Here is a 26508-nt window from a genome sequence, read left to right as displayed (position 1 = left end):
TGTAAGGAAGTCGTCATCGACGCCGCGCCGCCTCCCCCACCTCGCATCAGACCTCTGAAATTGCCCTCCGAGACCCGGCCTCTCCTATAAGGACGATCGTCCTCTCCGCTGAAGAACTAGACCATGTCTCAGGTCCTTCACCAGGCGGAAGCGGGAAAGGAAGGCCGACCCCCAAGAGCGCCCCTTAAGGGGGTCCATCCGGCCTTGATCTCAGGTTGTGGGGGGTGTTTGCGGAGGGCGGGGCATCGCCTCAGCAGCTGAGGGCTGCATCACGGCAGGAACTGGGTTTTCCTGAGCCACGGAGCTGCAGTTCGCCCCCTCTACTACCCTGCTACCCGGTTACCTCTTCGCCTCTTCGTCGTCCAGCAGCTCTGGCTCGGTCGCCGCCATTACCACATCGCATTCCGCGGCAGCCGCCATCTTACCGCCGGGACCAGAGAGCTGGGTGGGAGGCAGGCGGTGAAGAGCACTTCCGGTCGGAGCATAGAGCAGCTCAGCGGCGCTGCGCCCAGAAGGGCTCCCTCGGGCTAGTCTACCAGCGAGAGGCTCCGTTTGGGGCCAGAGCGGCCTCCCGCCCCCGGCTGTCCACTGTGGTCTCCGCGCCGGGGCGGGAGCCCACGGACTTTTCCTGTGCGTAGGCGGCGCCACTTTACCCGTGGGTGGGAAGGGGGGTGTACAGGTGGTAGCCTCTCTAGGGCTTGGCTGTTTTCAGTATTTCAAGAGCCTCGTTGCCATAGCAACTTCCAATCCTAGAGAGTCCCCTGAAAGGCTCCAGGGAGTCTGAGTTGGGTGGGGACCAGGTGACCCAGGATTCTGGAGGGAGAGTCCCCACTGCTACCTTTCCGACCTTGGAGTGTGTCCACGGCTTCTTCCCGGCAAAGGCAAGAGACACTCTGAGCCCAGTTCCCCGAGCTTTCATCGTTCTCTGGAAGCCCTGCCCAACCAAGCCAGGGGAACGCAGGGCGTCCTCACCCTGCGCCTTTCATCCACTCCGGATCACCAAACACCAGCTGGTTCATCACCCTAAGGACGCTGACCCTTTTACGAGGCTGCTTTCATGTCAGCCACCTGGGAGTGCCATCTCAGCATTAAGCCTAGGAAAGCTGGACACATGGCGCCCCAGACTCTGCCCTGGAGTTTATAAGGAAGCTCGAGGGATGAGGTCCCCGCTTCTTGTGTCCTCAGTACTCCCACCTCTCATATAAACTTTCATCACGCTGGTCTTGCCGAATGCGGTCTGGATTGAGAACTCATAGGGGACAAGAGCACAGTTTAATTGTCTTTGTTGTCATTCCCTCACCCAAACCTCTATTTGTGGAGCTAAATTAAATTGGAGCTTTCTGGGGTCAAATTGGAGGAATATGAGGAGTAGTTTTACAATGTAAAGAGGGTAGCTAAAATAAAAAGAGGGCAAAGGAATTTTAAAACGATTTACCTGTTTTCCTCCAGGAAAACAGCATGTGCCAATGCACCTACCCTGCCTATCCCAGAGGGAGCTGTGCCCTTGTACCCTATGAGTTCTCAATCCAGACCACAGCGATCACTGAGTAGGGAGGGATGGGACAAGCTCGCTAGGTTGGAAAGGAGGGGTCATTTGTTTAGCCAGTCACTCAGTATCCCTTTCCAAAATGCCTACTCTGCTAGGTTGGGAGGGCACAAGATTCACAGACCACCTGCCCTGCCTGCCAGTGGCTTAAAGTTCAGTCTAATGCTAGCCAACCTATCTTGCTATCTTCCCACTTCATGTTCTATCTGAGGCAACTCATTTATTCCCACAGCTTTAATTCCGTCTGTTGATGATCTCAACCCTTGATATCTCCAACCTAAACCTTTCTTCAGGTTCCATAGCTGTATATCCAACTATCTACTGGATATCTCTTGTTTGTTTCACACATCCCCAAGGCTTACCATATTTAAGTTGAACTTTTCATTCTCTACCCACACCTCAACAACAGAAAAAACAAATGCTATATGTAATTATTATCTTTCCTGAATTTCGTATCTTGTTAAATGGATTAAACTCACTCACCTGGCCACTATATGAGAAGGATGGAAGCTATGAACTCCTCCCTCTGTCTCACGCTTGGCTTCCAATGTGTTGCCAAGTTTTGTTGATTTTCCTACCAAATATTTCCCAAATCTATCTCCACCTTTCCATCCTGATTCAGGCTCTCATCGTTTTTAAAAATCTTGGAATAGGCTGGGTGTGGTGGCATGTGTAGTCCCAGCTACTTTGGAGGCTGAGACAGGAGGATCACTTGAGCCCAGGGGTTTGAGGCTGCAGTGAGTTATGATCACACCAATGTACTCTAGCATGGACAAAAGAGCAAGACCTTGTCTCAAAAAAAAAAAAAAAAAAAAAAAAAAAAAAAAACGACAACAACAAAACAACAGCAAAAACAAAAAACTTGGAATACAGCAGTAGTCTCCTAATTGGTCCCTAGTTTCATCTCTGTCCAGTCTTCCCTCTTCTGCCAGAGTGATCTTCCTCAAGGACTCATGATGTCACTTCATTGGCAGTGGCTTTCCATGACCATCAATTTGATCTCTTTGGCCTACTACACAAGGCCTTTGATTATTTGTTTATTTTTTTTAATGACCTGAGTACCAATATTTAGGTCCTTCCTACCACCAATAATGAACTCAAGTCATCATAGTTCCAGAAAATTCCATGACTGTAGCCATGTTTCCTCCACCCTAGAATACCCTTTCCCCCAAGCCCTTCAATGTCCGCTGACCCAAAGTTAAATGCCCCTTTGCTGTGCCCCATAGCATCTCAGTAATTGTTGGGTAGACATGTAGCTTCTCTAGACCGTGAGTTCTGATCGGCAGCCACCATGTCTAACTCGTCCACCTTCTCTCAGTATATGGCCCTGTACCTGGCACAGACAGAGAAGATGCTCAGAAAACATTTGACGAATAAGTGGTTGAGTAAACGAAGACTAACTGTACTCTGATCGCCTTTAGAGAGAGCATATTTGGGTCTCAGAGACACCAGAACATCGGCCCACCTCCATGGAGCCTAGAACCTTGGGCTCCCGCGCACACCCAGGCCAGATCCTGGCCGTCATTCCCCCGCCGGTCTCTCGGGGGAGCTGCGCGGCACTCGCCTGCTCTTCGTGCCGGAATTCGTCTTGCCTGACGGAAGCTGGGGGGGCGGGCAGGCGGCGGGGGCGGGGCCCAGCGGAGCCTACCCCGGCCCGGGAGGAAGACTGGAGCCTTTGCGGCGGCGCTGTCCCTCCCCTGGTTCCCGCGCGCTCCGAGGGTCCGGCTGGTGCTGCGGGGGCCGCAGGAGGTACGGAGCTAGGAGGCGAGGCTCGTCGGGTGCTGGGATTGGCCTCCGTCTCCGGTCCGCTTTTGCTAGCTGGTCTCTGCCTCTCATTCCCTCTGGGGGCTCCCCCGTGGGAAAATATGTGGTGACGGTCCCTCTGGCCCACTCTTGTGGTGTCCTTTATTGTGGGGCTCACTATATGGAGAGGGAGGTCTGTGTCAGGAGCTTCCCCTGGAGAGGTTTCTGTTTGGGACCGTCTTTGGGAGTGGTCTATCTCTACTCTTTGGGGGATCTTTGGAGTTGTTGGGGGGGGCTTGTGTTTGGAAGTTTGCCTTCGGGGAGATATCTATCTGGGACCTCTCAGGGTTTCTGTGTCTGAGCTTTCTCTTCTGGGTCTATCGGTCCAAGAGCAGCAAAAAGTATCTCCTTTCTGAAGCCTTTTTTTTCCTTAGATTTTTTTTCACTCTCTTCTCTTTTGTCTGATGTTCATCTTAGTCTTAGACTTGACTAAGGTTTCGAGGCAATTGATTGTTGTCCAGATGAGTCATACAGGAAAGCAGATTATCTTTTTTTTTTTTCTTTTGCGATGGAGTGTCACTCTGATACCCAGGCTGGAATGCAGTGGTGCAGTCTCGGCTTACTGCAACTTCTGCCTCCCAGGTTCAAGCAGTTCTCCTGCATCAGCCTCCCAAGTAGCTGGGACTACAGGTGGCTGCCACCATAACTTGCTATTTTTTTGTATTTTTAGTAGATAGGAGATTTCACTATGTTGGCCAGGCTGGTCTCGAACTTGTGATCCACCCGCCTCGGCCTCCCAAAGTGCTGGGATTACAGGTACAAGCCAGTGTGCCTGGCCCCAGATTATCCTTTTTATTTACTCACTCTACCCCCGCCCCCCCACCCAGGAACAGATGGCTTCAGACAGCCACACAAAAGACTATTTCTGCTTATTTCTCCATGGGGTCATGGTTAAAGAGAGGAAGCTGGGGCCGGGCACAGTGGCTCATGCCTGTAATCCAAACTTTGGAGGCCAAGGCGGGTGGATCACCTGAGGTCGGGAGTTCATGACCAGCCTGACCAACATGGTGAAACCCCGTCTTTAAAAAAAAAGAGAAGAAGCTGGGCTGAGCTCCCTTCACTAATTGGTCCTCTTTACATCTTGTGCACCGAAGGGAACCTGGCCAGTGGCCACTGACTCTCCTCTCCCTTTATGGCAGCATTTCCAAGCACCTGCCCTGTGCCAGATACTGCCTGTGTACGGGGGATAACAAAGACAAAATAACAGCTTGCCATCCAGTAGTGGACATAGAGAATAGTTGGTTTCTTCTGACTAGCATCGGGATGGTGCTGAAACCCTGAAACTACACATTCAGTGTAGAATTTGGGCTCTCAGTTATGGAAGTTCTGCCTTCTGTTTGTTTTTTGTTTTTGTCTACCAGAAAACATCAGCTAGTAACTGCCCTCTGTGTTGATGCTGTCTTTCCTTACCTCACCCAATGTGCTTCTGTTCCTCAAGGTTGAAAGTTAAGCATGGGGAAGAGCTGCAAGGTGGTCGTGTGTGGCCAGGCGTCTGTGGGCAAAACTTCAATTCTAGAGCAGCTGCTGTATGGGAACCATGTAGTGGGTGAGTGTCATTGGAGGGGGAGGGACAGTGGAAGAAGTTGAAGAATAAGGAATAGCACTCGATCACAACACACACAGGCAAAAAGCTGCTCCTGGTGGTTTTTGCACCTGGAAGAGTAAAACTTATATTGTAATCCCCAAAAGTAACTCTACAACACTGAGCAGATCTGGAGGGAAAAAACTCAACATCTGAGATAGGAAGGAGAAGCTCTCATGCCACACTTGTGCTTAGTATGGAATTAGCATGAAATTAATGTCTGTTCCCCAGGCTGTCCATTCTCTGGCCTCCTCAGCACCCCCACACTGCTTTCTCTCCCTGTCTGGTCAGTCTTAAGATGTTCTCATCACTCACATTTCCCACCTCCCTCTCCACTTCAGACAGTTTTCTCATTTTATACCAGGTTCGGAGATGATCGAGACGCAGGAGGACATCTACGTAGGTTCCATTGAGACAGACCGAGGGGTGCGAGAGCAGGTGCGTTTCTACGACACTCGGGGGCTCCGAGACGGGGCCGAACTGCCCCGACACTGCTTCTCCTGCACTGATGGCTACGTCCTGGTCTACAGCACAGATAGCAGAGAGTCCTTTCAACGCGTAGAGCTGCTCAAAAAGGAGATTGACAAATCCAAGGACAAGAAGGAGGTGTGTGGCATAAGCTCCTAGTGGGAGCCTCAGTGGTAAGAGAGTGTGGGCAGTGGGTTGGTTTGGGAAGCCTGGCATGTCTCCCTTCTTCACTTATTTGCCAGAAGGTGAGTTAGGAGCTAGAGGTGGGGTGGAGGCCACTGAGGGTATCACCCTCAGGGGTGGCTACATGTTGAATCTGCTCAACCAGAGACGCCTCTGTGGCTTAAGGAGTCTCTGACCTCATGTATGAAGCCCCCATTAGTTGTTCTTCCTGATGGTTTCGTGCTTTTAGCTATGAAGGCGCTTTTTTTTTTTTTTTTGAGACAGGGTCTCGCTCTGCCACCCAGGTTGGAGTGCAGTGGCATGATCACAGCTCACTGCAACCTCAACCTCCCAAGGCTTAGGGGGTCCTCCTGCCTCAGCCCCCTGAAGTAGCTAGGACTACTAGCTACTAGCTAGGTGCACACCACCACACCTAGCTAACTCTTGTATTTTTAGTAGAGACGGGGTTTCGTCATATTGCCCAGGCTCTTCTCAAACTCCTGGACTCAAGCAGTCCATTTGCCTCAGGTTCCCAAAGTGTTGGGATTATAGGCGTGAGCCACCCACCTGGCCACAAAGGCCCTTCTGTTCTCCAAAATCCCCCTCTAAGCTGCAGGATTCTGGGAATGTTTCCTCGCCAATTTTTGAGCCAGAAACTGACTGCTAGTAATGAGCATGTATGGCCAATACAGAACTGGTGATAGATCTCCTAAGAGGAGGGCTAGTGGAGGCCAGAATTTGAACAGAGGAAAGAGAAGGAAAAGCAACCATTTCCTTCCGCTCAATGAGTGGTTTTGAGTGTAGAGATAAAACATCAGCTGTTGAGAATCCTCTCATAGAACTTCTAGGTGGTTGCCAGCCCCCATGTCCATTCCTGGGTCCATGGTACATTCACGGGCCTATGCTCTGTCCCTCTTCCCCAGGTCACCATCGTGGTCCTTGGCAACAAGTGTGACCTACAGGAGCAGCGGCGTGTAGACCCAGATGTGGCTCAGCATTGGGCCAAGTCAGAGAAGGTGAAGCTGTGGGAGGTGTCAGTGGCGGACCGGCGCTCCCTCCTAGAGCCTTTCGTCTACCTGGCCAGCAAGATGACCCAACCCCAGAGCAAGTCTACCTTCCCCCTCAGCCGTAAGAACAAGGGCAGCGGCTCCTTGGATGGCTGAAGAGCTGCCATTCCTCCTTCACACTCCCAGCCCCATTTCAGCATCTGGGGCTCTGGTAGATGGGTTGAGAGCAAAGTGGAGGGCAAGCTGACCTTCCCAGTCAGCCAGGGAGCTCCCTGCTGGGCCAGGCCCCAGCCACTTTGCTTCCCCTCACCTCTGGGAAGTACAAATACTCTTGATTGACATCCCTTCCCTCAGCCCCCCAGCCTACTCCCCACCCTGGCTTTTATCATATCTGCTCCACTGTCACCTGGGGCAGTTGTGGGTCACCATCCCTTCCAGCTGCCCCAGACAGGAAGCAGAGTCACCACACAGCAGTACCCCTTCTTGGGTCTGGGGCACTGCTCCTGTTATAGAGGTCCCACCCGCTGGGCTTCCTGTCAGTAACACACAAACACTTATGGCACCAGCCTGGACTCCAGAGAAAGGGTGTCCAGGTATTGTGTGTATGCATTTAGTTGTGCACACGTGCGTGTGTGTGTGTGTGCACACATGTGCTTCTACACTGGCATTAGGGGTGTCTCCTCATCCCTCACCCTGACCTTTCTCCTGTCCTTTTCTTGGCTGGAAGAAGCTAGACTCCTGGGAGTGTAGTTTTCTCTTTTAAATCCCCTACCCCTGCTGGGCTCAGTGGCTTACACCTGTAATCGCAGCACTTTGGGAGGCCGAGGTGGGTGGATCACTTGAGGTCAGGAATTCAAGACCAGCCCGGCGAACATTGTGAAACCCCATCTCTGCCAAAAATACAAAAGTTAGCCGGGCATGGTGGCACATGCCTGTAAGCCCAGCTACTCAGGAGGCTGAGGCAGGAGAATCGCTTTAACTCAGAAGGCAGAGGCTGCAGTGAGCTGAGATCATGCCACTGCACTCCTCCATCCAGCCTGGGCAACAGAGGAAGACTCCGTCTCAAAAAAAAAAAAAATTCTCCACTCCCACCAATGGTTTCACTTCCTCTTCCTGCTCAGGGAGCAGATGGGCCTCATTAGTTGAGGTGGAATAGAATGATCACTGGGCTATGAGTGGCCAGCCAACTGTGACCCAGCAAAGACCTTTCCCCTCTCTGGACGTCAGTTTTCTCATCTGTAAGATGACCAGAGTTGCTTAGATGATCTCCTAGATCCTTTCCAGTTCTCTAATTTTGTAAAGCCAATGGCTTCTCCCTCTTCAAGGTGCTATGCTGACCAGCCCTGGAGGCTGAGATCCGCCGCTCCTTCCAGCCACCAGGGGGCAGGGGTGCACTACCTGCTGTCAATCGCCAGAGCAGCTGCTCTGTGCCCAGCCCGCCAACCTCACCATTGGAGGCTGCTGTTAGTCCTGCCCGTGGTTTTCAGCTCAGAGCTGGACTTCTATTTATAACTTACCTGTATTTATATTTATATGCCCGCTGCCATGGTGAAGGCTGGACAAGGTGCTCCTCTGGCCCCTCCTTACCTCAGATGCCTATATAGAACAAGGCAAACCGTAGCAGCCTCTCAGGAGCTGACAGGTCCTCTTTCAGGGCACAGTAGGGTGAGCACACATCCAGCGGGCTGCAAAGTGAGCTTATACCCACAACTTCCTGTGCCTGCTTTGTGCGTCTAATACTAAGGTGCACGCCTAGCCTAGGTGAGACACTGCAGCCAGGCAACCACCCATACACGCCCTTCTCAAAGCCAGAGGTGACTGGGGCAGGTGCCCAGGGCTGGGTGAGTGGAATTAGGACATGCACAGGCTTGGGCTTCAAGTTCATTTATTGATGAACATTGATTGGACACAATAAAACCACAATTGTTATCAAAAAGTTTCCCTCCCCCACCCCCTTTTTCTGGTTCTCCCATTGGAAATGTCTTTTAAAAAAAAAAGATACAGGGGGATACTGGCAAGGTCCCGTGGGGTGGGGAGGGGGCAGTACTAAGGTGAAAGGGAGTTTGTGACATTGACATTGACAGCATGAAAATGTGTCTTGCAAGTGCATGTCAGACTGTTTCCCAACACTCAGCTTCACAGGGGCAGGGGCTGGATGGGAGAAGGGAAAGCTGAATTTAGTGCTGGGACCAGTTTGGAGTGGGAAGCTGTAGGAGAAAGCTCTTCCTTTGGGAGCCCTGCGGGGATTCAGTGTTAGCTGAGTCCACAGTCTGAGGGAGACCCATGTGTGCCCTCCAAGAGCGGGGGTTCATGAAGTCAGAGAAAGGCTATGAAGGGAGAGCCTCCGGGGGATGAATTACTCCCTAACTATTAGGACTGGGCCTATCCATGAGTATCACTTGAACCCAGGAGGTCGAGGCTGCAGTGAGCCAGATAGCACCACTGCACTCCAGCCTGGGTGACAGAATGAAACTTAAAAAAAAAACAAAGACTGGGCCCATCAATGCCCAGACTAAGATTGAAACAAACAAGACACCTGGGCCTAACCAGAACAACACCTCCTCTCCTAGTCCCATCCTTTCAGAGCAGATGAAGCCCCCAAAGCCTTCAGAATCAACCCACTGCCTCCTTGGCTCTGTCCCACCTTAGCACTGCTGATCAAGGGACTTCTGGATCCCCCTTTCTCCTCCATGGTCCTCTGCCATACCCCCCCAGTCACCTTTCCTGATAGCCTTGAGCCTGCTCCAGCTAGAGACCCCATCCCTATCTCCAGTGAAGCCCCAGAGCCTAGGATTAGAGGTCAGAGACTTGTCCTTCGGCTAGGAGAGGACGACTTATAGAAGCTAAGATTCCTGGAGTCTGGCCATGTGGGTCTTGGTGTAGGTCTTGGGTGGAGGAAAATGAGAGCACCGCGTGGCTGGGGCTGAGATTTGCATAGATCTTTGGGATCTGTCAGGGTGGGAGATGCAGAGAAGCCTAGAAGGCCTGGGAAAGGAGGGTGGGGACAGTCCTTGGAAGGGCAGCTGTCCTTAAAACTAGTCCAGCTCTTCCTGGAGTACGCAGGACCGTTGAAGCTGTTCACAGTCCCTGTGGCATGTAGGAAACCAAGGTGTCTTGGGACAGGAGACAAGGAGTGGCTACTGGGAAATCAACCCTGGCCTCCCCATGAGGGCTAATAAGGGGCAAGCACAATAGGTCCTGTGGCAGGGCGGACGGCTCCTGCTGGGGTGCGAAACAGAGCTGGGCCCAGGATCGGAGCCGGGAAGAGGGCAGTGGCTGCTGTAGGGGCAGGGCGGAGAGCCAGGGGCCCTGGCAGGGCGCAGATGGCAGTGGCTGCGGTGGGGATCGGGCTGGGCAGGAAGCGGGCTGCCAGCGTCTTGGTGAGTTGCTTCTGCAGGGCCAGTTTAGACTACACAGGAAAGAAAGGAATGGACAGTCTCCACCACAGAAACCCCACCCCCTCCCTGGGCCCCATCCTCAAGCTTTTTGCTGCAGAGAAAACGTGCCTTTTAGAGTTCCAAACCTAAATCCTCCTCCCTTCCCACCCCCAAACGGTCATTCCAAAGGGCTTTCTCCACCACCTGTCTTCCTGTCCAGAGGGAGGAATGTCTCAGGATGGGAGAAGGGAGGATTTATGGGATAAAGATGGTCTCTGGGGGATGCACACCCACCCCTCGCTCTTGCTCCTAAGATGAACTACCCCAGCCCACCTCCCCAGAGATTCCTCTGGGTAGATCCCAATTCCCAGCCCCAGCTCCCTCCTGGTCCAGCAGCCTCAGTGCCGGGGGGCCTCTTTCCTGCCCCACCATAGCCCCCATCTGGCCCTCCCAGCCCACCCTCTCCCCTCCGGACCAAGTCCCAGCTCTGTTGCCTGGAGACAGATACCTTGAGGATACTCACAGCCAGCGCTGTGTGCTTCTGCAGCTTGCTGTGCTGGCTGGAGGGCTTGGGGGGCTTCCCGGCCAGGCGGTCTTTGTGCCTCCTGCTGCTCATGTGCTAATGGACAGACAGACAGATTGGGAACAAGATTTCAAAGCCCAAGGACCCTAAGACCATCATCCTCAACCCTCTCCCCATTCCTCTACCCACAGCTCATACATCCAAAGCACACAGACTGGGTCCTCACCCTGGGGTAGGCCCTGGGAAGGGGAGGTGAGTCTTGGCCTTTGCTCTCAATTGGCCCACTGGCCTGCTGGCCTCGCTCCTCCAGCCTGTCCTGCTCTGCCCTGCCTGCCCTCTTTCTTCAGGATCCCTCCCTCTCCTGCCCTGTCCCCCAACCCCCTCCCCTGGCTCCAACCCCAGTCCCAGCCTCACTTCTCCCACCTGCTTGAGTTGGGTCTCTGAATTGACCTGGAGCTGACAGAGGGCACAGTGGAAAGCGGGGCTGGGCCCCTGCCGGCCTCCCCGACCCCCTGTCACTCTCTTGGCCTTGTGACCGGTGCCTCCCCTGGACATTGGGTGGCCCCGGCCCCTCCGGGGAGCCCCTCGCTGACCTTCCACCATCCACCGGTGCTTGGCTCCTGGAGGGGGAAGAAGGCAGTGTCTCAGCAGCAGAAAGGGGTTTCGGGGGCCACGGAGGCCCTCTCCACACTCATTCAGTTTAGCTCTCCCTGCAAGGCTCACGGCTGCTCTGTGCACACATCGCCCTCCAGCCACACGTGGTTTCTCCTCCCAGCTTCTGTCTTTCCATGCCAGCCCCTCCCATGGAAGGCCTTCCTGGCTATAACTGGCTGGCTTCCCCTTTGCTTTGATCTCAGTCTCCTCCTTCTGGGTGTGATCTAAGGATAGAGGGAGATGTCTCCTGTCTCCTGTCTCCTGTGGAGTGACTCTTCAGAGATTTAGTGACCTTCATTTTAGTTCTTGCTGCCTCACACTTCCCAATTCTCCCTCCCCACGGAGTAATGGGAGGACCCGGAAATGCCCACTCAATAACATGCGAGCACAACGCCTCTGACACCCAACCCTGAGCGAGGCCCCCAGGAACTCAAGCCTGCCCATATCTGGTGAGGCTCAGCTTCTGCCCCACCCTTTCCCCTGGGCTCCAGCTCCTAGGGACCACTGACCTGTGTTGTGAGCCTGAAGCTGGGAGGCCGAGTTCACCGTCACCTTACACGTGGGGCAGTAGAGGTGCCCCTTCTCGCTCCTGCCTTCCCCACTCACGCTGCTTCCCACGGCAGCTGCTGCTGGCTCAGGCCCCGGTGCCTCTCTCCCAGGCTCTGGGGAGCAAGGTGGGCAGGAGGAAGAAGAGGAAGAGGAGGCAGCATCCAAGAGGTCTGAGTGGGCTGGTTCCCTGGATGTAGGGTCCGGAGTCGGTGCTGGCTGGAGTGGAGGCGGTACTGCAGGAACTGCTGCGGAGATGGAAGGCACAGGGTAGAGTATGAGGCCCAAGATGGCACTGGAGACCATGATCTTCAGCTCTGACCATGGAGGTGGCCTGGAGGGCCCCTGGTGGATGACCAGCACTAAATTCCAGGCCCCACAGTTCTTTTTTTTTTTTCCAGACGGAGTTTCCATCTTGTTGCCCAGGCTGGAGTGCAATGGCACGATCTCGACTCACTGCAACCTCCACCTCCCAGGTTCAAGCGATTCTCCTGCCTCAGCCTCCTAAGTAGCTGGGATTACAGGCATGCACCACCACACCCAGCTATCTTTTTTTTTGTTTTTTGTTTTTTTGAGATAGAGTCTCGCCGTGTTGTACAGGCTGGAGTGCAGTGGCGCAATCTCAGCTCACTGCAACTTCCACCTCTCGGGTTCAAGCAATTCTCCTGCCTCAGCCTCCTGAGTAGCTGAAATTACAGGTGTGAGCCACCATGCCCAGCTAATTTTTGTATTTTTAGTAGAGACGGGGTTTCACCATGTTGGACAGGCTGGTCTCCAACTCCTAACCTCATGATCCACCCGCCTTGGCCTTCCAAAATGTTGGGATTACAAACGTGAGCCACTGCACCCAGCCCAGGCCCCACTTTTCTACCAACTCACTGGGCAGACTTGGGCCTCAGTTTCCCCATCTGAAATAATAAAGTTGGACACAGTGGTCTCCTGAAGCCCTCACAGCCCTCATATTCTTATTTGCTTACTTCAATAAGCAGAGATCACCAAAAAGACATACTAGAATGTTCATAGAACACTATTCATAATAGCATATAACTGAAACTACCCACATGTCCAACAGGAGAGTAGATTTTTTAAAAATAGTGGCATAGGCTGGATGTAGTGGCTCATGCCTGTAATTCCAGCACTTTGGAGCCATGGCGGGCAGATCACAAGGTCAGAAGTTTGAGACCAGCCTGGCCAATATGGTGAAATCCCATCTCTACTAAAAATACAAAAATTAGCCAGGCATGGTGGTGGGCTCCTGTAGTCCCAGCTACTCGGGAGGCTGAGGCAGGAGAATTGTTTGAACCCAGGAGGTGGAGGCTGTGGTGAACCAAGATCATGCCACTGCACTCCAGCCTGGGTGACAGAGTGAGACTCCATCTCAAAACAAAACAAAACAGATACAAAACCCTACCTACTCTATTATTCACCAAAAATAGGTAAAACTGATCTATGCTAAGAAATCTCAGGATCATAATTACCATCAGAGGGGCTGTAATTGGTTGAATAGATCTCCCCCAAAATTCATGTCTATCTGGAACTTCAGAATGTGACCTTATTTGGAAACAGGGTCTTTGCAGATAAAATTAGTTAAGATTAGGTCATACTGAGTTTGGGTGGGACTAATCTAGTGACTGGTACCCTTATAAGAAGAGCTTGTGAAGACACAGACACACAAGGGAGAATGTGGTGTGGAGATGGAGGCGGAGATTGGAGTGACGCATCTACCCGCCAAGGAGAGCCAAGGAGTGCCCACGACACCAGAGGCCAGAAGAGAAGCACGGGCCACCTTCTCCCTCTGAGCCCCAAGAAGAAACCAACCCTGCCAACGCCTTGGCTGCAGACTCTGGCCTCCAGAGCTGTGGGAAATACATTTCCATTGTTTTCAGCCACCCAGGTTGTAGTCTTTTTTTAGGTTAGAGACAAGGTTTTGCTCTGCCACCTAGGCTAGAGTGCAGTGGCATGACCATAGCCCACTGCAGCCTTGACCTCCTGGACTTAAGTGGGTCCTTCTGCTTCAGCCTCCTGAGTAGCTAGGACTGCAGGTATGCATCATCACACCTGGCTAATGAATTTTTTGTACAGAAAGGGTCACACTGTGCTGCCCAGACTGGTTTCAAACTCCAGGCCTCAAGCAATTCTTCTGCCTCAGCCTCCCAAAGTGTTAACCATCACACAGTGTGATCCACTGTGCCTAACTTCACAAATGCAGTCATTTGTGAAGGTAGCCCTTGGAAATGAATACTTCAAGGTAGTGACCAGGAGTGGGTGCAAGACAAGTTTCTGGGGTGCTGGTAACATGTTTCCTGATCTGAGTGTGTTCCGCTTGGGAAAATGCATTGAGTGGTTCACCTGTGTACCTTTTGACTGTCTGTGTGCAATACTCCAACACAAGCACAACGAATGGGAAACCAGATTTGGAGTGGGGACAAGGGGAAGAGAAGAGCTCAGGACTGACCTTTACTCTGTGGCTCTCCAGGGGCTCCACTGGCCAGCGTTGGGACTGGGGACACCACAGCCCCATCCTGGGCCTGGGTGTGTGGCCTCTGCTTGCTCTTGGCAGCCTCGACAGCCTTGAGTTTTCTGGCATGTTTGTGGCCTTTATAATGTGCCTCAGCCTGGTTCTGGGGAGGGGAGGGCAAGAGGTCACCATTCATTGGCTGAGTCCACATGCTCCATCCATGAACTGGAGTCCAGCAGGAGGACAGGTCAAAGGGAGGCAGGGCTTGTCTCACTGCAACCTCTGCCTTCCAGGTTCAAGGGATTCTCCTGCCTCAGCCTCCTGAGTAGCTGGGATTACAGGTGCACACAAAGGGCAAGCCCTTGTCCTTTTCGTTATCACCGTACCACATGTGGCTCTGAGGTTTATAGAATGCGTTCTCACACACAAGCCTCTGGCTTTGGACCTGACTCAGCCACTTACTACATCTTTAGGCAAGTCCCATCATCTGTCTGAGCCTGAGTCTCCTCACCCACCAACTCTGTGATAATACTGATCTCATGGGGTTGTCAGAATTACGTGGGAACATGAATTACAAGGGCTGAGTCCGTAGAGTAGATGCTCAATGAAATGTTAGTTATCAAGTGTAAAATTGCACAAGTGGAGAAAGCAGAGCAGTCCTCATGCTTTTGGGCAAATGCTCCCCAGGACATTCATCCCTTTGTTCATTTGTTCAACAAATTACTACTGAGCATTTGCTATTTGCCAGGCACTGTGCCCAGAGTCTGGCAGGAAGAAGCCATGTTCCTCCCTCAGAACAAATTATTTCCTTCATCTGCTTTTTTTTTTTTTTTTTTTGAGACAGTTTCAATTTGCCACCCAGGCTGGAGGACAGTGATGCAATCTGGGGTCACTGCAACCTCCACCTCCCAGGTTTAAGCCATCCTGTCTCAGCCTCCTGAGTAGCTGGGATTACAGGCACCTGCAACCACACCTGACTGATTTCCTTTTTGTATTTTAGTAAAGATGGGGTTTCACTATGTTGTCCAGGCTGGTCTCAAACTCCTGACCTCAAGTGATCTGCCCACCTCGGCCTCCCAAAGTGCTGGGATCACAGGTGTGAGCCACGTCACCCGGCCTCTCCTCCATCTCTTGCAGGACTCATGGAACCAGAAGGCCCAAAGGGAAATCCCAGATCTGATCTGCCAGTGACCTCCCTCCAAGCGTCCTCACTTGCTGCTCCCTGGCCCATCTTGAAACATAGGAAAGACAGGCCTCCATGGTCCCTCCATGGATCCACACTACAGCAGTTCTGCTGACAACTGGCCGGAACTCCAGATTGCCTGACAGGAGGCAGACCTTCCCTGGGAGGCCAGAATGAGGTTCCTCCTCTACCTTGGGGTAGGATGTAGTAGAAAGTCATAGAGGCCTGGGTTCAAATCCCAGCTTTGCTACTCATCAGTTATGTGGTCTTAGGCAAGCCACTTAATCTCTCTAAAGCTCAGTTTCCTCATCTGGAAATCGTGGATTATGTTAGCGCCTCTAGAACAGGCATGGTGGCTCAAATCTGTAATCGCAACATTTTGGGAGGCTGAGGCCGGTGGATCACTTGAACCCAGGAGTTTGAGACCAGTCTGAGCAACATAGTAAAACCTGGTCTCTGCCAAAAAAACAAAAACAAACAAAACTAGCCAGGTGTGGTGCACACCTGTAATCCCAGCTACTCAGGAGGCTGAGACACAAGAATCGCTTGAACCTGGGATTTGGAGGTTGCAGTGAGCCAAGAACGCACCACTGCCTTCCCACCTGGGTGACAGAGTGAGACTTTGTCTAAAAAAAAAAACAACACCTCTACCTATTTCACAGATGTATCATGAGAGCTATTATTATTATTATTATTATTTTTAAGACCGAGTTTCGCTCTTGTTACCCAGGCTGGAGTGCAATGGCGTGACCTCGGCTCACTGCAACCTCCGCCTCCTGGGTTCAGGCAATTCTCCTGCCTCAGCCTCCTGAGTAGCTGGGATTACAGGCACGCGCCACCACACCCAGCTAATTTTTGTATTTTTAGTACAGACGGGGTTTCACCATGTTGACCAGGACGGCCTCGATCTCTTGACCTCGTGATCCACCCACCTCGGCCTCCCAAAGTGCTGAGATTACAGGCTTGAGCCACCGAGCCCGGCCTAGAGCTATTATTTAAGGTAATGGGCATGATCCTCTCAGGTGCCTTAGGAACTGATGGGGTGGCCCCTGGAACCCAGAGTGGAGGAAGGGCAGCCTTCTCTATTGCAGAAGGATCCAGAACACAGGAGAGAGGCCTAGGGGAAGAAAATGGAATCCTACCGGGCTAGAGCTGGGCAGAAGGGGAAGGGGCAAAAGAATCTAGAGAGAAGACAGATTCGATGGTTAAAGGACCAAGAGTGGCTCTCCTGCAACCAGGGATGGGAAATACAGCCCATAGCCCCTTCGCCACTGGTATTCCTCCCAGAAAGACCCTGCAGCCCAGCCTCCAGCCCTCTTCCTGCCCAGTCCCCTCCCCAGACCTGCTTTTGCTACTTCTCACCGCTGAGTTGAACCTCAAGTGACAGATGTTACAGGAAATGAAGAGCTTCTTCTTCAGAGGGGAGGGGACCCCAAACGTGTGGCTGATGACAGCTTTCTGGACAGGGTCCATCTGTGAAGGGAGTAGGAGGGCGTAACTTTGGGGTTGGCTTGGGAAGCAGGGTTCAGGGGTGGCACAAAATGCCCAAAACTAAAGACTACTCAAGAGGGCTGTGGTCAGCTTTGAGGAAGAACTTTTCTGTCCTGTGGATGTTAGAAAAAGAAACAGCTGATTGGGTGCGGTGGCTCACGCCTGTAATCCCAGCACTTTGGGAGGCTGAGGTAAGTGAATCATCTGAGGTCAGCAGCTCTAGACCAGCCTGGCCAACATGAGGAAACCCCATCTCTATTAAAAATACAAAAATTAGCCGAGCGTGGTGGTGCATGCCTGTAGTGTCAGCTACTCAGGAGGCTGAGGCAAGAGAATTGCTTGAACCTGGGAGGCGGAGGCTGCAGTGAGCTGAGATCACACCACTGCACTCCAGCCTGGAGACAGAGTGAGAGTCTGCTGAAGAGAGGAAAGGGATAGGGGAAGGGAGGGGAGAGAAGGAGGGGAGGAGAGGGGAGGGAGGAGAGAGGAGGAGAGGGGAGGGAAGGGGAGGGGAGGAGAGGGGAGGGAAGGGGAGGGGAGGAGAGGGAAAAAGGCAAGGAAAGGAAAGAAAAGGAAAAAGAAAAAGAAACTGCCTATTCCCAGCTGTCTTTATTTGTCAGCCTGGGCTTCTGCTTGGAGGCAGGGGAATGGCCAGAGTGCCCTGCATGATTCTGGAGCATAGAACCATGTCCTGGTGATCACCTGGGCATCTCTTGCTGCCCCTTAGGTCATTATTTCTGTTATTTTCTCCTTTGCAAGAATTACAACTATTGGGACAGAAAGTTGGAAACAAGAGGAGGCAGGGAAGAGACAAAGAATCCTTCTGTTGGACTTACTCTCCCGTCACCCAGGCTTCATGCCTGGACCTGTGGGCTGGGGGAAGTTAAGTCCTATCTCATTAGCTCTGCCACTGGCACAGGGCCTGAGGCTGCTGATGCCTTTTTTTTTTTACTTCCCTGAGATAGAGTATTGCTCTGTTGCGGTGCCATGATCTCAGCTCACTGCAACCTCCACCTCTCTGGTTCAGGTGATTCTCCTGCCTCAGTCTCTGGAGTAGCTGAGATTACAGGTACCCACCAGCATGTCTGGCTAATTTTTGTATTTTTAGTAGAGATGGGGCTTCACCATGTTGGCCAGGCTGGTGTCGAACTCCTAGCCTCAATGTGATTTGCCTGCCTTGGCCTCCCAGTGTGCTAGAATTACAGACGTGAGCCACCATGTCCAGCCATGATGACCTCTCTTGAGAGAGTGAGAGCCACAGCCAGGGAAGGTGGGGGGTTCAGTGAGGGGCAGGGAGCAGCAAGTGGGGGCCTAAGGTTCCCTGAGGAGTGGGATCATTTATTTGGAATATTAATTTGGATTTTTTTTCTTTTCCTTATTTTAAGTCATTTTTTTTCTATAGAATTAAGGCTTTATGTTCCCTTTTCTCAAGAGGTTGGGCCAAACGCAGTTGTCTGAACTTGTCAAGAACTTCCCAGGCGAGGCACTCATCCTGTAATCCCAGCACTTTGAGAGGCCGAGGAGGGAGAATCCCCTGAGCTCAGGAGTTTCAGACCAGCCAGGGCAATATAGTGAGACCTCATCTCTGTTTCTATAAAAATAAAATAAAAAAAGAACTTTCCAAACCTTACCAAGAAAAGAAAACAGCTTAGAGAGAAAGCACATGGGTGCAGAAACTTCCCTGAGAACAGAGAGGTTCATATTCTCACAGCACCCAAGGTCAGCAAAGGACTCAGGGGACAGGACCTCAGAGGAGAATGGCCAGTGGGGGCCCCTGCAATTGGGACCATGCTTTTCAACACTGAGCCTGTCAGCAAGCAACAGCAGGGACTGAAGACCAGAGGACCACCCCCAAAATGCCTCACATGCCTTAGGACCTCTGTCTAACTCTGGAGGGTGGGAGGGAAGGGATTCCCAAGAGTGACTGAGATGGAGTTTGCCACCCTCTGCTCAAGAGGGGCATGCCACACCCATTATTTCATTTGATTTTTCAAAATTAAAAAAAAGGGAGATGGTTCCTGATCTCTCATATAGCAAAGTAAAATTCATACTATTCCTTGTGCACACACATGCAAAAGGAAATATACAGACCACGACACACACAGCACAAAAGCTTCAGGCGGTTACACATGTGCAGACAAACAGAACAATTCACACTCATGCACACAAAGGGTACGTGACCACAGACAAACTCACAATCACACAAAAACACACATGCTTAGAGGGCAGATGCACGCCACACACTTAAAAGACACAAGGTCACAAGCCTGATGCACAGGCACACACCTTAATTACAATTATCCACGCACAAAGAGTTGTTTACAAAAACACACTGGACACCAACACACAAACTCATATCCACATATAACACAAAAATCTATAGAGAAACAAACTACAACAGAAAGGCACAGGTTACACACACATACACAGGTCACCCACAGGAGCCCTACACAGAGCTTGAGTGCAATGTACAGGCTACAGGCCCTTGCAGGCCCAGCGGCTGTGATGGTGGGGGTGGGGAGAGGGCTGACACCATCTTGTTCCCCAGCCTAAGAGAGAGTGGGGCCTTCTCCTAGGTTCCCAAATAGGGGTCCCTGTTTGGGGAGCACCTATCCCCTCAGGGGGATATTGGAGAACAAGCTCCTGTTAGACCCAGCTGCTGAGAGCCCCTCTGAGCCCACCTTCTGTGCCCACCCACCAGCTTGGCAGCATGCCCCCACCCACCAGCCCAGCCCATACCGTGCTGAAGTTGGGGAAGAGACTGAGCGGGGCGGCACCATTGAAGTGGAAGGCGAGCAAGTGCTTGAAGTCCAGCGGGGGCTGCAGAGGCCGGGTGGGCAGGGGCAGGGAGGCCAGCAGGGGGCTGGGGGCGCTGGAGGCCGGGCCTGCTGCAGGAGGAAGAAGTGCAGGGTCTGAAATGGGCTCTCTCCTACCTCTGTAGCCAGAACAAGAGGCGGATGGGCTTCTCGGCATGGAGCCAGGCAGAAACTTGTGTCTCTCTTCCCATAGTGGCACCAGCCAGAGCCAGGGTGATTACAGCCGCATTCTCTGTGCCCTTCCTCCCCACAGCTGAGGAAGGAGAGGCAGGGAGTCCACAGTTCAAGGCTCCCAGCCCAGAGGGACGACCCTCCCACCCTTCCTGTGGCAGCACACTGAACCCCAAGGCAGCCCAGCCAAGAGAGGGACAGAGGGGTCTGAGCAGGCCCCTGACACACACACGCCACCATGGAGACTGCATGTTGCGCTGGGTTTCCACTTTATTGCAAATTAAACGCAAACCCAGGGGTACGGGGAAAGGGACAGCCCTCTCCCTTCTCACTATCTAACTACGCTTCCTCCCATCAGATCCCCAGGACTTTCACAGCCAGGGCTGACAGGAGGGAATGGGAAACCCATGGCTCTGAAGGGATGTCTCCCCAGCTCTGATGAGGTCTAAACTGCTTTCCCCAGGAGGAAATAAGCCAGCATCCCTGGGTTGGGCCTCAAGGCCAGTCTCAGAGGCGGCAGGTACAGCACTGTGGTTTTGTACTCTTTGGTCTTAAAGGTCTGAGTCAAGGGCAGGGGAGGGGTAGGAACTTGGAGAGCAACCAGACTCTGAGGAAGAAAAAATTAGGAAAAAAGAAAAAATCCAGCCCATCTGGGGCTTTTTTGGACCCTGTTGTTGCAAAACCAAAAGTAGTCCTTTGAGATGTTTGTGTAGTAACACTATGAAAGATAACATAGATTTATTTCACATTTGTCGGTTTTTATGTCTATACACACAGTTATACACAAAAAAGGTCTGAGGCAGCCTATTGGTGAGGAGGGGAGGAAGGAACCGCTATCCCCCAGAACCACTGTGCCCCTGACCCATCAGCTTGTGTACAGAGAGGACGCTGTGCTGTGTGACAGAAACAAGTGCAGTCATCTACTCCCCAGTCATAGATGAAGAGAAGAGACACTGCCGGGAGTGGGGCTAAGAAACAGCCAAGGATAGGCCGGACGTGATGGCTCATGCCTGTAATCCTAGCACTTTGGGAGGCAGAGGTAGTGGATCATGAGGTCAGGAGTCTAAGATCAGCCTGGCCAACATAGTGAAACCCCGTCTCTACTAAAAATACAAAAAATTAGCTAGGCATGGTGGTGGGTGCCTGTACTCCCAGCCACTAGGGAGGCTGAGTCAGGAGAATCGCTTGAACCCGGGAGGCAGAGGTTGCAGTGAGCTGAGATGACACCATTACACTCCAGCCTGGGGGACACAGTGATACGTCTCAAAAAAAAAAAAGACGAAGGACCAGTGTCCTTTCCCTCAGCCACTCAATGCCCAAGACCCAGTCTTCCTCCCGAAAGCCAAGAACTTCCATTATGTGGGGGGCCAACCTTGGGGCAAGTCCAGAAGGGAAAAGGGTGAGCTACTCCTCATCTAACTGTGTAAAGTCAAGGAATGATTTCAGGTGCCCCAGATCCTAGCATCTCTGCCCACCCACCCAGGTCCCTCAATAGACCCAGTCCCTTCCTCCACAACCCACAGGGTGGGGTTGGTGGGACACTCCAGAAGGGTGGATGGGTGGCCTCAGGTCCCTGGGAGGCCACAGATAGTAGATCAGCTTGGGCACAGCATGGTCACATCTAGGTTGGCCCTTAGAGTGCCCAGGGCCCCAGGAAGGCTGGGCCCAGAGAAGGAAGCCATCTTCAAGTGAGATGTGATGCCAGGAAGCCTTCTCCCCACCCACTCTCTAAGAACTCCACAGCCAACCCGAAATCAAACTCGCGCAGCGGGGGCCCATCCACTGCGATCTTCACCACGTGGCCGCCGCGGCCTTCCCCGGCCCCACTCTGCCCCCACCACCGCAGCTCCCGGCTGCGGCCGACCTTATCCAGCAGGCCAGCGCCCGCGGGCAGCGCCAAGGCCAAGGCTGCTAGGGCAGCGAAGTCAGGGAAGAGCTCGTGCAGCTCCGAGTGTGCGCACGCCAACTGGGTGCACAGGGCCCGCGGGCCAAGCCGCCCAAGGCTGAACACCACGCGCTTGAACAGCGCGAAGTCTCCCAGAGCCCGCTGGCACACCACCGCAGGCGCAAAGCCGCGCAGCAGCACCCGCAGCGCCCCCTCGCCATGCGCGCCCAGCTCCTCCGGCGCCTGTGGGTAGCGGCGGGGGTCGAAGATCGCCGCGAAGGCGGCCACAGCGTCCAGCGAAGGCCCGGGGTAGGAGTCCTGCAGGCCCTTCCGCATGGAGTCCAGGAAGGCCCCCCGGAGCCGCTCCAAGCCCCGGACAGCAGCCTCGGAGTAACCCAGCAGCTCCACGCCGCGGTAGGTGCAGCGCCCGCTGCTGGTATCCGGATCAGAGGATGCCAGTTCCTGCAGGAAGCTCTGGAGGCGGGCCCCACCTGAGCCGCGTTGAGCTTGGAGGGAGGCGGCGGCTGCCATCACCAAGGGCTGCAGCAAGGCCAAGTCCGGTTCTTCTGCCTGCATGACAAGGGAGAGCTTCTGCACAGAGGGCAGGGCATCCAGCAGCAGGTGCGTGAAGGCCACAAAGGTGAACTGGCGCAGGGCCAGGGCCAGTGATCCCACCACAGGTGAGGCCAGGGCTGCAGCCTCCAGGGTGGGCACCAGGCCAGGCCAGGCCTCTGCCACTGCTTCCACAACAGGCAGCAGGGAGGCCCAAGGTACTGGCCGAGGCCCGGCCAAGTCAATAGCTGCCAGGTCCAGTGCTGCCCGGAGCTCAGGGACCAAGTGGGAACTAGGGCCACCATGGAGGCGGAATAGGGCATCCAGTATGCTCTCATATTGACCCAAGTAGGCAGGGGGCTCAGGATCTGTCCGGCCAGGGAGGCAGTGCAGCTCTGCCATCAGTGGGCAAGTGGCCCGGAGCTGTGGGCCCACACTCCCCAGGCGGCCACTGGGGAGGCTTGAGCTGAGCCAGGCCAGCTTGGATGCAGATACGCCGAAAGCCTGCAGGATGTCCAAGAGCTGGCCAGCAGTGGCCTCACCCTCCTGTAGCTCCACACTGCCCAGGAAGGTGGTGGCGGGCTGGCCATCACAGGGGGACACCGAAGTGGCAAACAGGGCCAGGCTATGTGACTCCGGCCAGTCCCTGGTCTCGTCCAACACCAGCCCCACATATGGGGATGCCTTCAGGCGCTGGCAGGCCTCTGTGTGCAAGACACTGGCAATGGCCACCTGGGACAGCCAGGAAGAGAAAGGGAAGGAGGACAGAATTAGGCTTGTCTTGAAAGGCGGAGACAGGCAGTGTGGCCTTGAGGTCAGACAGACTTAAGGACTAATCCTGGCTTTGTCACTTACTGGCTGTGCTACCTTTGGCCAGTCACTTCACCTCTCCGAGCCTCAGTTTTCTCATCTCTACAACTCCTGGTCTAAGAGCAATCCTTCCACCACACCCTGTCTAGTCTTCTCAGCTCTTTTTTTTTTTGAGACGGAGTCTCGCATTGTTGCCCAGACTGCAGTGCAGTGGCACAATCTCGGCTCACTGCAACCCCTGCCTCCCAGGTTCAAGTGATTCTCTGGCCTCAGCCTCCTGAGTAGCTGGGATTACAGGCATGTGCCATCAAGCCCAGCTAATTTTTATATATTTAGTAGAGACAGGGTTTAACCATGTTGGCCAGGATGGTCTTGATCTCCTGACCTGGCAATTGCCCACCTCGGCCTCCCAAAGTGCTAGGACTATAGGTATGAGCCACTTCGCCCAGCCCTTCTCAGCTCTTATACCTGCTGTCACTAATACTAGCCCCACATCTTCTCAAAGCATTATTGTGAATTATCAATGTCAACTTTTGTTGCTGTAAAAGTGCTTTATGAACCATAAAGAGCTCTAGGAAAGCTAGTTTTTTCACTGCTTTTCTATAGCATCACCCTAGTCTGCCTTATCCCTGGGGGGTCTCCCTCCTCTGTCCAGCTCAGGGATTAACTGATAAGCATGCTAACTCCCAATTCCCAACCAGTCACCCTGGGTCCCAGCTGTGGGCTGTTTCTCTATTTGTCATCTCTGTAGGATGAGATCCAACCCCCCCACCTCCAACCCAGCCCAAAGGACTCACACAGTTAGCACCTAGGACAGAGCTGCAATTTGCATGCCTCCAGGGGCCACGTGCATGATACTGAGCTTGGAGAGGGCCAGGGAGAAGCCAAAGGGCATGGGGAACTCCAGCACATCCTGCTCTGACAACATGGAGACCTTGATTTTCAATAGTCACAAATCTAGATTTTTATAGGTAATCTCCTGAGTTTTTTTAAAGTTGAAAACAAATTTGAGCTTTTCAAAAACACTATGAAAACTAAACAGGCTGGGCACAGAAAAGAGACCCAAAAGAAAACTAGGTCACAAGTCATTTCTACTTCCATTCCAGCACTTTTGGGGGGGCCAAGGCAGGAGGATTGCTTGAGGCCTGGAGTTCAAGACCAGCCTGGGCAACATAGTTAGACATCCATCTTTATGTCAAAAAAAAAAAAAGGCTGGGCACAGTATCTCATGCCTATAATCCCAGCACTTTGGAAGGCTGAGGCGGGTAGATCACCTGAGGTCAAGAGTTCAAAACCAGCCTGGCCAATATGGTGAAACCCCATTTCTACTAAAAATACAAAAATTAGCCAGACATGGTAGCACATGCCTATAATCCTAGCTACTAGGGAGGCTGAGGCAGGAGAATCACTTGAGCCAGGCAGGCAGAGGTTGCAGTGAGCTGGGATGGTTCCAGTGCACTCCAGCCTGGGCAACAGAATGAGACTCCTTCTAGGGAAAAAAATTAAATACATAAACAAATTAAATACATCTGTGTAATCAAGCCTCTAGGCCACCAGTTTGCAACATCTCTTTCTGTGCCCACTAAGGGCAGGGCCCGGTCTGGCCTCTTCAGTGTTGTACCCCTGCAGCTGGCCCAGCACCAGGCACACAGCAGGCCCTCAGGGAAGGTTCTGAAGGGTGAAAATATAAATGAAATGCCCTAGCTGCTACTCAAGGGCCTGGCATCCTGGCATGCTGGGGCTGTTCCCAGGTAGCTCAGTGTCCTCCCTTCCCAAACCCTTCCCCAGACTTCTGGCTCTCACCCACCTGCATGTCCCTCACCCTCCTGGGACTGTAGTAATCCCCATGCTCTGTGCCCAGCAGTGCCTGGCACAGGTTGAACCTCTGCAGCTCAAGCAGGGCAGAGCAGCGGTCGACAGGCACATCCTCCTTAGCCATGCAGTACACAGTAGTCAGCACAGCCACTTTGGCCGGGTCTACCTCCACCTTGACGCCCCTAGGGGTGGGAGTTGTAGCCAGGCCTGAGTAGGCCCCTCTGCCCTCAGACTGGCCCTCAAAAGGGGGCTGGCCCTGGTTGACGGCCAGAGCCTGGCGGTGGGCTCCTGAGGTCACATGGCGCAGCAGGGCGTGGCGCTGGAAGTTGTCAGTGCCCACAGTGAAGGCGTTTTCGGCTTTGCCATGCTTGTTCCGTACCAGGGCCTGGCGGCACTCCAGGCAGAACATCAGCTTCCGCTCATAGTCAAAGTCCAGCCAGGTAAACTCCTCTTTCCAGTGCTCGTTGAAGTAACGCTTGCACTTTTTGTTGGAATTGGAGGCCTCTCCGGCTGGTTTCTTCCCTGGGGGTACCATTCTTGCTCTCTGAGCAAGGAACCCTCAACCCCCACTTGAATGCTCTTGCTCCCCTGCCTCCCCCACACACAGAGGTACCTCCCTTGACAAGGGGAGTTGATGGGGAGGCAGGATGGGGGCAGCCCACCAGGCTAAGAGGGCCCATCCATCTAACTTAGCCTGGAGAGTTTATTCCTGCTCCGCCGGTGGGAGACTGGAGATGAAAGAGACAAGGGAGAGCCGTTAGGGGTCCATCATGGTGGTGGTGGTTTAGGGTGGAGTGGGAGGTCATGCTCCCCACAGAGTCCTCCCAGCTGAGGGGTGGAGGGACTCAGTGGGGGCAGGGGCTCTGGGCAGTGGGTGCAGTCATACAAAGGGCCCTGGAATGTCATCCAAAGCCGGGGAGGTGTGGGGACACAGCCCCCCCAGGGTCTCTTTCCAGCCGGGACAAGGTACCGATTGCTTTGATGCTGAAGCAGCTCAGAGCTGCAGAGACTGGCATCACACAGGCAACTGTGCTTTGTAAGAGAAAAACTGAGTCTGGGGACAGACAGTGGTTCTCAGGGCCCATGAGGAATTCATGGTGACCCAGGACTAAAACTCAGACATCTCAGCTCCTAGCCCAAAAGATGACCATGCCCTTCAGCCCAAAGTCATCTATTTCATTGGAAGGAAATCAAACTGGATGTGATGGCTCACTCCTGCAATCCCAGCACTTTAGGAGGTGGCTCAATTGAACCCAGGATTTTAAGATCAGCCTGGGCAATGGCAAAACCTCACCTCTTAAAAATAACAAAAATAGCCAGGCATGGTAGTGCATGCCTATAGTCCCAGCTACTGGGGAGGTTGAGGCGGGACTGCTTGAGCCTGGGGGGCAGAGGTTGCAGTGAGCCATGAAGGCGCCACTGCACTCCAGCCTGGGTGATAGAGCTAGACCCTGTCTCAAAAAAAAAAGGATGGCCGGGTGGGGTGGCTCACGCCGATAATCCCAGCACTTTGGGAGACTGAGGTGGGCCTATCACCTGAGGTCAGGAGTTCAAGACCAGCCTGACCAACATGGAGAAACCCCAACTCTACTAAAAATACAAAATTAGCTGGGCGTGGTGGTGCATGCCTGTAGTCCCAGCTACTCAGGAGGCTGAAGC

The 26508-nt window shown here is 53.2% G+C and overlaps 3 protein-coding genes across 30 annotated transcripts in view; 1 reads left to right on the top strand and 2 right to left on the bottom strand.

The window, feature by feature from the left end:
• The window catches only part of DNAJC7 (DnaJ heat shock protein family (Hsp40) member C7), a 37597-nt gene extending 37162 nt beyond the window's left edge, over positions 1-435 (bottom strand). For all 4 annotated transcript variants that reach the window (XM_078373602.1, XM_078373605.1, XM_078373601.1 and 1 more), the window contains exon 1: positions 344-435. Coding sequence is in view for 1 of the 4 variants with exons in the window: in XM_078373601.1 (XP_078229727.1) it covers positions 344-420 (77 nt within the window). In the remaining 3 variants the exon portion in view is untranslated. The remainder of the gene's footprint in view (positions 1-343) is intronic.
• NKIRAS2 (NFKB inhibitor interacting Ras like 2) lies at positions 30-8504 on the top strand. 3 transcript variants are annotated; one of them, XM_035300527.3, is made up of 4 exons: positions 30-630; positions 4788-4895; positions 5296-5537; positions 6485-8504. In XM_035300527.3, exons 2-4 carry the CDS (start codon positions 4802-4804, stop codon positions 6722-6724), a joined length of 576 nt encoding a protein of 191 aa, XP_035156418.1. In that variant the 5' UTR covers positions 30-630; positions 4788-4801; the 3' UTR covers positions 6725-8504. The 3 variants fall into 3 exon arrangements, with proteins under 3 accessions (XP_035156418.1, XP_035156417.2, XP_002748668.1); XM_002748622.5 differs by lacking the exon at positions 30-630 and adding an exon at positions 3176-3295; XM_035300526.3 differs by lacking the exons at positions 30-630; positions 4788-4895 and adding an exon at positions 2991-3295.
• Positions 8437-26508, bottom strand: part of ZNF385C (zinc finger protein 385C) — a 68639-nt gene continuing 50567 nt past the window's right edge. For 8 of the 23 annotated variants that reach the window (XM_054256038.2, XM_078373589.1, XM_054256039.2 and 5 more), the window contains 7 exons: positions 19540-19688; positions 16672-16782; positions 14124-14289; positions 11632-11916; positions 10892-11088; positions 10454-10564; positions 8437-9977 (listed from right to left, as the gene is read on the bottom strand). In XM_054256038.2, the coding sequence (XP_054112013.1) occupies positions 9741-9977; positions 10454-10564; positions 10892-11088; positions 11632-11916; positions 14124-14289; positions 16672-16782; positions 19540-19688 (1256 nt within the window). In that variant the 3' untranslated portion in view covers positions 8437-9740. Of the gene's footprint in view, positions 9978-10453; positions 10565-10891; positions 11089-11631; positions 11917-14123; positions 14290-16671; positions 16783-19539; positions 19689-20039; positions 22957-24841; positions 25578-26508 lie in introns of those variants that run through there. The other 15 variants (XM_078373592.1, XM_078373590.1, XM_078373591.1 and 12 more) reach the window with 7 other exon arrangements.

The sequence above is a fragment of the Callithrix jacchus genome, chromosome 5 (assembly GCF_049354715.1).
Source record: "Callithrix jacchus isolate 240 chromosome 5, calJac240_pri, whole genome shotgun sequence".
Lineage (NCBI taxonomy): Eukaryota > Metazoa > Chordata > Mammalia > Primates > Cebidae > Callithrix > Callithrix jacchus.
The sequence above is the reverse complement of the archived record's forward strand: the minus strand, read 5'-3'. Positions and strand labels throughout refer to the sequence as shown.